The 11938-nt window shown below is 42.6% G+C and overlaps 1 protein-coding gene across 3 annotated transcripts in view; it reads left to right on the top strand.

Annotated features, from left to right (window-relative positions):
- Positions 1-11938, top strand: part of MYZAP (myocardial zonula adherens protein) — an 88391-nt gene that overhangs the window by 74699 nt on the left and 1754 nt on the right. For 2 of the 3 annotated variants that reach the window (XM_077881246.1, XM_077881247.1), the window contains one exon: positions 5137-5237. In XM_077881246.1, the coding sequence (XP_077737372.1) occupies positions 5137-5237 (101 nt within the window). Of the gene's footprint in view, positions 1-5136; positions 5238-6793; positions 6875-11938 lie in introns of all 3 variants that reach the window. The other variant, XR_013370340.1, reaches the window with a different exon arrangement.

Raw genomic sequence — 11938 nt, forward strand, 5'->3', positions numbered from 1 at the left:
CTGAAGACCTTTATGTAGCATTTTGTTTAGTATAGCACACATGAGGACAAATTCACTTAGTTTTTCTTTATCTGAAAGTGAGCTCTTTATTTTACCATCATTATTGAATCATTGAGCGTTTAGGGATAAATTTCTTTCTTTTAGTGCTGTCTTCTGACTTCCAGTTTCTGATGAGAAATCTGTGGTAGTTCAAATTATTGTTCCCTTGTATGTAACAAGATTGCTTTCAATCTTGTGGGTTTCAGTAGTTTGAATAAGATATCCCAAGGTATATTTCTCTTTGGATTTATTCTGTTTGGGATTTGTTGAGACTCTTGGATTTGCAAATTTATGTCTTTCACCAAATTTGGGAAATGATTAGCCATTATTTCTTTGATTGTTTCTCCTGCTCTAGTTTCTTTATCCTCTCCTTTTATGATTCTAGTGTCCCTATGTGAGGCATTAGAAATTGTCCCATAGTTCCAGGAAGCTCCATTTATTATTTTCAGTGTTTTCTTTCTTCATCTTACTCTGATTGGTTTTTCTTTTTAAAGATCTATTTACTTTAGAGGGAGAGTATGGCAGGGGAGGGCCTGAGGGACAAAGAGTTTTAAGCAGACTGTGTTGGGCACAGAGCCTGATGGGCTCAATCTCATGACCCTAAAATTATGAGCTGAAACCAGGAGTCAGATGCTTAACTGACTGTGCTATCCAAGTGCCCCTGATTGAATTTTTGTTAATATGTTTTCAAGTTCACTGACTTTTTCCTTTGTCATCTCCATTCTTTCTTTGGTCTAGTGATTTTTTAAAAAAAAATTTCAGGGAGTATATTTTTCTGTTCTAAAGTTTCTACTTGGTTCTTTTTTTAAATATTTTCTGTTTGATTTTTTAAATTATATCAATTAGTAGTATATTTTTTTTTAAAGATTTTATTTATTTATTCATGATAGTCACAGAGAGAGAGAGAGAGAGGCAGAGACACAAGCAGAGGGAGAAGCGGGCTCCATGCAGGGAACCCGATGTGGGATTCGATCCCGGGTCTCCAGGATCGCGCCCCGGGCCAAAGGCAGGCGCCAAACCGCTGCGCCACCCAGGGATCCCCAGTAGCATATTTTCTTTTACCTCATCGAGCATAGTTATAAAAGGGGCTTGAAAGTCCTTGTCTGAAAATTCCAACATCCAGGTCATCTCAAGATTGGCATCTGTTGGTTCTCATTCTCTTTGGAAATGGGTCACATTTTCCTGACTCTTTACAAGTTCAGTAATTTTGGATTATAATCTAGACATTGTAAAGGTTCTGTTGTGGAGGATTTGGATTGTTCTATTGTTCTGAACAGTGCTGAGGTTTTTATTTTAGGTAATGAATATGGTTAGACCCAACTCCACCCTGCCATGCTGTAGTGGGTGATGGCTCAGATCTCAGTTCAGCTCTTTAAGCCTTGGCTGCAAACTTCTTTCAGTTGACCCAACACATGCATGGTTCGGGGGTCTGCCAGAGACTTGAGTTGAGTCTTTACATGGAATTTTACATTTCTGCTTTCTTTCTCTCCTTTTTGGCTTCCCTTTATTCTTGGCAGTCCTGGTTATGCTGGACTCCTTTTTTTTCCCTCTACAAGAAAGGTGATCTTTCTGTTGAATTTCTAAAGGGTCTGTGCTGCTGCCACAGTGACTGAACTGCTCTTGGGCAAAGCTGCAAACAAAAACAAATGAGTCACAGAGAACACGTTCTTAGCTTGTCACTCCCCTCTACAGCTTGCCTCTCCGTGTTCAGTCTCCAAAGACCTTAATAGATGGGTTTTTTGGTTTTATTTGGTCTTCTGTCCACTTCATAGCTATTCTTTGCAGGAGGATCCATTGGCTAAATGCCTACTCCTCAGTGCTATAAATACAGCTCTCACTCCTTGAACTAGGAAATTGTAGTGGCCTCCTTGACTAACCAAGGAGTTTTATTTCCTTCCAAGACAATTTTCACCTGGAAGCCCAGTGGTTGAAATAAAATCTAGTGCTCTGGCTTATCAAATTGGGTATAAAATCCTTGTAAAGGCATATGTAGCCCTTCGGAACTAACTCTTGCTACCTATATACTGCAGCAAGGTGCTTGTTCTCAACCTGGTATATTCTGCAATTCTGGAATACTCATCCCTTTGTTTCTCTTAGTCTTTCCCTTGCATAACTCCAGGAAGCCTTCATGGAGTTCAGTCATTTTCCCTGTCTTGAGTTCCCCCTTAATATTCTGTGGGTCCCTCTGGCATGGGACTTATGCTTTTGTTATTTTCTGCTTGGTTGTCTGTACCCCCACAAGACTGAATTCAGGGGTTGCAATCATGCCCTATTTCTTTAACTGCTAACTAGCTCCCCTCACCCAACTTTACACACTACCTGATACATAGTTGGTACTCCTTTTGTTCACATTAAAATTTAAGAGTGCAGGTTTTTTATTTCAGCCTTCAGCATGTATCTCATATGCACACATAGAGTTCTTCTGAAATAGAATAAAGGATTTGTGGCTACTTTGCCACATTGCATTCAGTCTATCAGTAGGGCATATTTACTTAACCTGTCTTTTGTGCCCCCTAACTGTAGGTAGTCAGTTCAGAATTATGTGAAATCCTCATTATTAAACTCTACACTGAGAAGAGACAAGGCGGTGGGGTTTCTGGAGCTTGTTAATGGGCAAGCCCCTTCTGCCTTTGTCTTTCCTTATGAATGAGAGAATCCACATATTGCTAGAGAAGCTGTGTGTGCACTTGTGTGTGTAAATGTTGTACCTTAGGCAGTAAGCCAGCAACATTCTCCATCCTGAGCATTAGGTAATAGATTTGGAGTCCATCCATCTGTCATGGCTCATCAGCTGCTATGGATTCTCTCCCTATACACCATTTCCCTTTTTTTCTGAAGGGATCCATAGACCTTTACAGAACATGAGTTTGTACCAGAGCTGCTGCTTTGCTCTTTGGTATCACCCATTTCAGAGTATGATCTACTGAGTGATAGCCACATTCTTGCTTTTGAAACAAATGAGTTTCTTTTTCTTTTTTTTTTTTTTTAATTTTTATTTATTTTATGATAGTCACACAGAGAGAGAGAGAGAGAGAGGCAGAGACACAGGCAGAGGGAGAAGCAGGCTCCATGCATCGGGAGCCCGACGTGGGATTCGATCCCAGGTCTCCAGGATCGCGCCCTGGGCCAAAGGCAGGCGCCAAACCGCTGTGCCACCCAGGGAGCCCGAGTTTCTTTTTCAAAGAACCGTTCAACTTTCACGCATTAATCTAATGTGTTAGAATAGTGCTTTAGCTTCTTAAAAGACAAATGCTTTAATTTTTCTAATTGTGCAAATAACATTCTCCTTATGAGACTACTTATACATTTATTTATTCAGTATTTACCTTGCATCTCTGACATGGCATGCTCGGAGAATATAGCTAAGAAGATAGATAACGTTATTGTCTCATGAAAAATTAAAGTGTTGGTGAAGATGTGAAGAAAAAGGAACCCTCTCATACTGTTGGTAGGAAGGCAGACTGGTACAGCCATAGTGGAAAACAGTATAGAGGGTACTCAAAAAATTAAAAATAGAGCAGCCTGGGTGGCTCAGTGGTTTAGTGCCACCTTCAGCCCAGGGCGTGATCCTGGGGACCCAGGATCGAGTCCCACGTCAGGCTCCCTGCATGGAGCCTGCTTTTCCCCCTGCCTATGTCTCTGCCTCTCTCTCTCTCTCTCTCTGTCTCTCAATAAATAAAATCTTTTAAAAAAAAATTAAAAATAGAACTATCCTACAATCTAGTAATTGCACTACTGGGTATTTACCCAAAGAATACAAAAATATTAATTTTAACTAACTTTTAACTTAAGTGACATATGCACCCTTCTCTTTATTGCAGTATTTACAATAGCCAAATTATAGAAGCAGCCCAAGTGTCCATTGATCAATGGATAAAGAAGAGGTGGTTTGGAATATTATTCAGCCATAAAAAAGAGTGAACTCTTGCCATTTGCAACAACATGGATGGAGCTAGAGAGTATTATGCTAAGTGAAATAAGTCAGAGAGACAAATATCATATGATTTCACTCATATGTGGAATTTAAGAAACAACATAAATGAACAGAGAGAGAGAGCGAAACCAAGAAATAGACTCTTAACTCTAAAGAACTGATGATTACCAGAGGGGAGGTGGGTTGGGAGATGAGTGAAATAGGTGATGGGGATTAAAGATCATTACCATGATGAAAAAATAAACTAATAATATACAAAAAGAGAAAATTTAGCATTACAGAAAAATATAGAAGGATTAAAAAAAAAAAAAACCTCAATACCCAGAGATAACCACCATTAACCTCTTTCTGGATTTTGTGTGTGTATATTTGCCCTTTAGGTGCCAGGCACTATCCTTTCTTCTGTTTTCATTCCAATATTCTCAGCCCCTTTGCTCCTTTGTCCTTCATTTCCCCCATGGGGCAAATTTCCAATTCCTGAGCATCTAATCATCAGCCTATGTAATGTTTGGCTCTGGCCTGAAAAAAACTGTTTAGAATGCTAATTTTAATCCCAAGGAGCTTGTTCTACTTTATATGTTTGAGATTCTGAATTTTCCAAACCTATGAAATACTAATTATTAAGTTATAGAGGTATTTCCCACTAAATTAAATTAATAGACTTACTCATTTTATAGTTTAATAAGGGAGTATTAAAACATGAGCTGTACCTTATTTATAATTGCAAAAAAAGTGGTAAATATCTAAATGCCATCAGTAAGAGACTAGTTAAATAAATAATATACATCCACACAATGGAATGCTATGAACCCATTAAAATAGCTTGTTGACATAAAAAGAAAACTAATAAACATGCCAAGATATTCACAACAAATTGTTGAGTGAAAAACCCCAAATTTAGCATACAACAGGGTATTTTGTTTGTTTCCATTGATGTAAAATTGGATACATATGTATGTACATGCACAGAAAAGTATCTGTAAGGATGCAAACTATTTCTTCAATTCCTACTGTATAAGAGGTGCTCAATAATACATTATGATGTCCATGTCACAGGGTAAATCATGTAATACATTTGGACTGTATCTATATGTCTATCTGTATCACACGTTTGTGGGGGAACGTATTTGCTTTACTAAAAGTACTTTTTTCCTCCTCTCTAGAATAATGAACTACAAAGCAGGTTGGACTATTTAATAGAAACCCAGGCCAAGCCTGAGGTGGAGACCAGAGAGATTGGAGTGGGCTGTGATCTTCTAACCAGGTATTTGGGAATTTCCTATTTTTCTGACTCAAATTCCTCTTTGACTTAAGAAAATACGTTATGGGGCTGTTAGTACCAGAATCACATTCTTTCTATCAAAAATATTTCTGCAAAGATAAATGGTAACTGCCGAGGGGTCTGGCTCGTTTCTGTGGGAGCAGGAGTACTGTGCAGGGCAGAGAGGGTCACGCAGAGAAGCGTGGGGAAGCCACGTGAGAGACAGACTGGCCCTGTCAGGAAGTGCAGACATTTGTTCCTCTGTCCGCTGGTTCATTCACCCTGCAAACATCTGTTGAATACCTTCCCTGTGCCATAGGCTTATGGAGAGGAATGAGATTTGGTGCCTGCCCCACATGCAGTCTGGAAGGGGAGACATACACAGAGGCAGACATTTACAACAGTGTATTTGTGGTGGGGTGGGGGGCCCTCGAGGTGCTCTGGTAACACAGAGGGAGGGAGAGTCCTCTGTTTCCCGAGCGGTGACACAGTATCGTCAAGCACTGGCTCAGTATCAAAAATAGATCGATCTGTTTCAGTCATGACAAATGAACAATAACCACAACCTTGTCTGTTCAGTTGCATTTCTAAGCTCGAGGACTGACCTATTTGTCCTTAAGCTGCTCCACACACCCATGCCCGGGTCTCCCTCTGGTAAGATCAGCGTCTGTGACCCAGTAGCTAACGCATCATCGCTAGGTGCTCGAAACCGTGCTTGGCCCAAAGAGACATAAAACGATAATGAGCATGCCCATGGCATGTGGCTTGTAATTTAGGTACCCAAAGTCACAAAGTACCTTGTATACCATGTGTAGGAGGATGTAGTCCTGTGTAATTAGGGGCACTGGTGTGTGCTCTGTTAGATACTAGCAGGCTGGAGAAATGTAGAATCCTGGAACCTCGAATGGTTGTATCTGGTAGGAAACGGTGGTGAGTGCATCACCAAGCCGGAATGTAGAGTACCTGGGTCTAGTTCCCCTAGCTAGCAGCAGGATGTGTTCAAGCCAGACTGTCTTTGCTGGGGCCTCAGTTTCCCAATCTGTAAAGTACAGTAGTTTTGAGTAGGTGATTTCTCAGGTTTAACCAGCTCAAGCAGGGAAACAGATACTTAAAACATACTGAAGGTCTCATGAATGTGGGGGACAAAGGACATGATAAAAATATAGCCAAAAGGAATGGTCATGGCCGGGGACTCCTTCTGAAATATAAATAGTTTGGCCATTTCTCTCCTTTTTTATTTTTCAGGAACCAAGTGGTTTAGTCCACTTTAATTGCCCACATAATAAATCTTGTTTGGCTTAAGACGGGTACAAAACTATGTCTGAAACCAATAAATTGTTTGTTTTCTAATTCCCACATTTTGGCTTAAAACAAAGTTTTCAATTTGTATGCCGAAGGATAGCCTGAAGCAAACTTTTATGGCTAAGTTATGAAACCACAAAGCGGTTTTCATAATGGAAGTGCTGACAGACCCTTAACTTATGGCCATGGTGAACTTGGAAGCCACTTCAGCATCTAAAAGCAGCTTTTCCATAAATGTAACATTTGGTTTCCCCCAGGATCCATCTTAGCGCTTTCACTGCATAGGTCAATCAGCAGAGGAAATGAAAGCTACATATCCGCATTTCCGAAAAGGCAGGGTAAGATTCCATTCGTTTCCTCTCCGATATTTATTAAGTGCCTACTACGTGAAAGGTGCCATGCGGGTCTGAGTGGCGAGGAGCACAAGGTCTTTAGAGAGAATTCAGAGCAGTAGTTTCCCACCTGTGCTGCTTCCCTGCACGTGGTGCTGGGGCTCAGGGAGCGGCCTCGGGGGGCTGGAGGTGAGCAAGGAGCTGGCCTGTGGGGACCCTTCCCCTCCTGGAAAACAAAACAAAACAAAACTGAAAAACTCGGCTGTTAGTGTGTTTTATATGTTGGATCCCAAGTAAGATTTTGTTTGAATAAAGAAACTGGAATCCCTTGGTCTAGTTTAGTACCTATGTTTGATAGATACCGAAATCGAGGCTCAGAGAGAGGTAAGTGATTCACTGGAAGCCACATAGTCAGGATTAGAACCAGACTGTTAGAGTCCTGCTGTGGTACATGTGTAGTTTTAAGATAATAAATAAAGTCACTAAATTCTGTGTGTATGTTCTAACAAAATTCCTGGTTCTTACTTAGACTTTGAACTTGCACCTAATATAAGATCCCATAGTGTTTTCCGGAACATTTCGAAAATAGCCTACTCCAAAATGTATTGGATCAATAAAAGTATTGCATTAAAGCCTTAATTCTGCAGATGAGTTTTGTTCTCACTACCTGTTCTCTCACAAAGAACTTGACAGTGTAGTCCAGTTGGGGAGCCTCAGGCCATGGGGCTTCACTGCCCAGCCAGCTGCCAGCTGAGCACAATCTTGGGCAAGCTACTTCATCACTCTTAAGCCTCCAGTATTTCATCCTTAAAATGGGAATGAAGAGGAGAGTATCAAATCTCATAGGGTTTCTATGAGGGTTAAATGCAAAAATATATAGCATTTAGCACTTAATAAATAATAGCTATTATTGGGGCACTTGGGTGGCTCAGTCAGTTGAGCATCTGCCTTTGGCTCAGGTCATGATCCTGGGATCCTTGGATGGAGCTCTGCATCTGGCTCCCTCCTCCATGGGGAGTCTGCTTCTCCCTCTCCCTCTCATCCCCCAATTTGTGGTCTCTCTGTGAAATAAAAAAAAAATCTTAAAAAAAAGAGCTATTATTATTATTAATTACACCAAAAGTCTAATTTTTCACATAAGACGCTGTATCAAATATAAATGAATTTGGGTGTGCTAAGACAATTTCATTAACTTAATTTTTACTGGGGGTTATCAGTGATTTTGTTAAATGGATTGATAGTGCTACAAGTCTGTAGTGCTTCAGTATGCATTAAGCTCTTCAGTTAAACTCTCCATGGTTTGGAACCCTCTAGACAGTGCATAAAACTCTGGAAGGCCCAGTGATTGATGAGGTCTCTGTGATGGCTGAGATGGCCGCGTGGTCCCAGCCTGTTCCAGGCACTGGGCACAAAGCCTCACGGGAGAGTAGCGGGCCACCCAGGACTCATTTCTCCCTATACCTGCCGGGCTTTCCTGCTGTGCTACTGTTACCAGCATTTGACTTACAGTTAGAGCTGCTTGATTTTTATGCTGGGAAGATTCAAAACCAGTCTTTACTTTACTTACTTTTCTTTACTTATAGAACCATTAAGTCCCTTTTGTAAACTCCCCACACCGTCACCACGTCCCCATTTTCACCAACATTTTTGCCAACACTGTGTACTCCAGGGGACAGCAACGCTGAGGTTGCTCATTCCCTAGCCTAGCACTTTCTTGATGCTCCATAAACATTTGTTGGCTGATCTGCCTCTCGCTCTATCTACAGCTTTGGGTAAATCCCTAATCTTCTTTGAGTCTCGATTTCTCACCCAGAACTGGAAGATTCTGATGGTAATTCCCTCAGGAACTTGCTGAGCTGGTGAACTAGGCTAAAGACAGGAAGTGCCCAGTGGAGTGGGTGCATCTTCCTATTCCATTGATGTGGCCACCACCTTCCCAGGTCCCTAAGGGCAGTTCTCTGCGGACACTCTGCTCCAGGACCACCTCAGTGCCCGTACAGGCCTACTCCTCCCTTCAGGACCTGCTGCATGCCTTTACAGTCCCACTGCCACCAGCCTGCTAGAGACTTGGGTTCTTTATGTCTCGTCAGCAGAGTACCACCTTCTCTCTCCAGTTTCTCCTCTTCAAATCCTTCTCCTCTTCATCCAACCCTTGCATTACATAGATTTCTGGAGAGCACGGATTTTACAACTGGGCAAGGAGGGAGGGAAGGGTTGAGAAGGCATTCACTGTGATTCCAGGGTCTTTTAAAAAAGCCACCTATTCTTTAGAAAAGAATCAAGAGTTTGATTTAAAAGTTTGAGATCTATTAATGAAAGCCATGGAGAGCAATTTCCAATCCACTAGCCTTCATCCAAAGAGAAAAATGAAAAACGAAAAAGAAACTTTTTCTCTTTGCCCCTTAGTGACACCTGGTGTCCAAGCAAGCTCATAAATTATGTCTTAATAGATGTGATGTAATGAAAAATACTCCCCATGGTCATAAGTGCCCCGCACATAGTAAGTGCTTTAAAATGCCAACATTTCATACTGCTGGTGTGTAGAGACCAGAACACAAAGTAGCTTTTTGTCAAAGCTTTATTTGCTCACTCTGGTGTTGTCTCCCTCAGGGGACTTGCCCCTTTATGGAATAATAAAAGGTTAACAATGGCCTAAGGTGTTAAAGAAAATGGTTGAATTTCATTCGGTGGTTGAAATTATTTGTGTTCTTGAAATCCCGTTGTTTCCTAGTGATCAACAAAATACCTCACTTCCTCTTGAAAGGTTGGGATATCAGAGTTTGTGTTTTTGAAACCTGGAAAGCTCACCTTTATAAATATTTTTGCATTTTACAGGCTTTTACGATATTATCACCAGAGACCACTTCCGTTACATGGAATTTTCATGGTGGTTGGCACAAACCACCATCTGGCTTCTGCCCCCAGCACTCCACAAAACTGCCTGGTCAGGTCACTGGGGACCCAACTGCCAGATTTTGTGGATTCCTCTGTGGCAGGGGACAAGACACTGACCACTCACTCCTGGCAACCCTTGTCCTCTGGTTTCCTTCATTATCCATACATTTAGTGATAGGTCTGTGCCTGGCCTGCGTGAGCTGCTGGCGTCATGAAGAGGAGTGTGGTTTTCAGCCTTCAGGCATTTGTAACTAGCAGAGAATGTGGAGACCAGAGGAGCCTATGGGGTGCTCCCAGTGCTGGGTCAGGAGCCTGTATGACAGTCTTTTTCAAGGTTACGTGGGGAGGATAGTTTAGAGAGCATGGAAAAGACATATGGAATCTCTTGGGGAGAGATGGGTGATGTTTAAAATTTCCCCCAAGCTTCTAATATATCCCATTAAGAATCTGTAAGCCAGCTACAGTTGAAAATCACGGCAGGGTAAGGGGAAATGTTAACTGCTGGAAAAGTTTAGCAAAAGTGGAAGCAGAAAATGGTGCACTACTGCCCAAGGAAACGGACCAAAAGAAAGGAATGATCACTTCTTTTCCATCACTGGGGTGGGGAATCTGGGATATTGTCATATGGAGGTGATGTTTGGTTTGAGTCTTGAAATACAGGCAGGGATTCATGAAATCCACTTGATTAGGGAAGCTTTCAAGACAGAGCGGACAACAGGAGAATGGCAGTGGCAGGGGTGAAAACCGTGTTTCTTAGCAAGGCCAGACGGGAGGGAGATAAAACAGGAGATGGCAGTGGGTCTGTAAGACCAAGCACAGGAGCTTAGACTTCATCCTGGAAGCACTGGGGAGACTCTGAAAAGTATGAAGTACGGTAATATGCCTCAATTATCAGAAGATCTCTTTGACAGCAAACCGGGTAGAGGATCTGAGGAGGAGGAGGACTTTGCCAACACCGAAGGGAGGAAGACCATTTAGAACAGTGCTCCAGGATTCAAAGATGGATTCGGAGAGCCTGAACGGGGGCAGTGGCTGAGGGAATAGAGAAGACCAGGATCTCCTACTTGCACCTGGTCACTGCATCGGGGGGAGAAGGAACATAATTGCTGTAACACAAGCCCACAGACCTCGGCTTAGCAAAATCAAGACTGATTTCTCATGTGACAGCCTGAGGCCAGCTGGCATGGGCCTCACTGCACATGGTCATTCAGGAGTCCAGATTCTTCCAGCTGGTCACCTTGCTTGGGCTTTGGAGTCCTCCTGGGCCCTCCACTCTATCCTCTACATAAAAAGGAAGAGGTTGGGCATGGAGGGTTATGTAGGAGGATTTTCCTGGCTAGACCTGGAAGTAATAAACATCATTGCTGTCCTTTAGTCACATGGCCACACTGGGAAAAAGTAGTTACGGTGTCCAGGAGGAAAAAGAGATGGGAGATTTCCTCCATCTCAGTCACCAAATTCTGGTTGATTCCACCTCCCCTGTATCTCCTTACCCGTTCCTTGCTACTTCACCTCCAGTGTTACTGTCAGAATTCAAGTTCTCCTGATCTCTCTCTCACCTCCTGAACAGCACACACACTAAAGGATCTCCTAACTAGCCTCCTGCCTCCTAACTAACCTACCTCCTAACCCCTCTTTAATCAACCCTTAGCGGTGCCAAGGAATCTTACTAGAATAAAAAGATGAGCATATCCTGCCCCTCCTTACAAATCTTTAGTGGCTGTGTCCCCTTCTAACCTCCTTAGCAGGGCACACAGGGCCCTCCACCAGGCCTCGTCCTCTGCCACTTTCCATCATGAACCCTTTGCCCCAGTCCCCCCGAACATGTCTCCTTTCCATACCCAGAGCCCTTATGCTCACCCTTTTCTGCCTTTGCACACACTGTCCCTTCTGCTTGAATTCCTGTCTCCTCCTTGGCCGCTTGAGGAATGCCTAGGCACCTTCAAGGTTCCCCCTCTCGGTGCAGATTTCCAGATGCCCTCCTCAGTGCTGCTACCTCGTTCTGGCCTCAGTTGGCCCATAACAGGTCAATCCTTATATTGCTCAGGGTCCTGACAGGACAGGAAGACTGAAGAGACTTAGATGAAGGGGCCATTTGTGAAGGTATGGGCAGCTTTGAGAGAAGTAAACAAAGAACAGTGGTGTACTCTGCAGTACTACTTCCAGTAGTACTCG

The sequence above is a fragment of the Canis aureus genome, chromosome 32 (genome assembly GCF_053574225.1).
Source record: "Canis aureus isolate CA01 chromosome 32, VMU_Caureus_v.1.0, whole genome shotgun sequence".
NCBI classification, from domain to species: domain Eukaryota; kingdom Metazoa; phylum Chordata; class Mammalia; order Carnivora; family Canidae; genus Canis; species Canis aureus.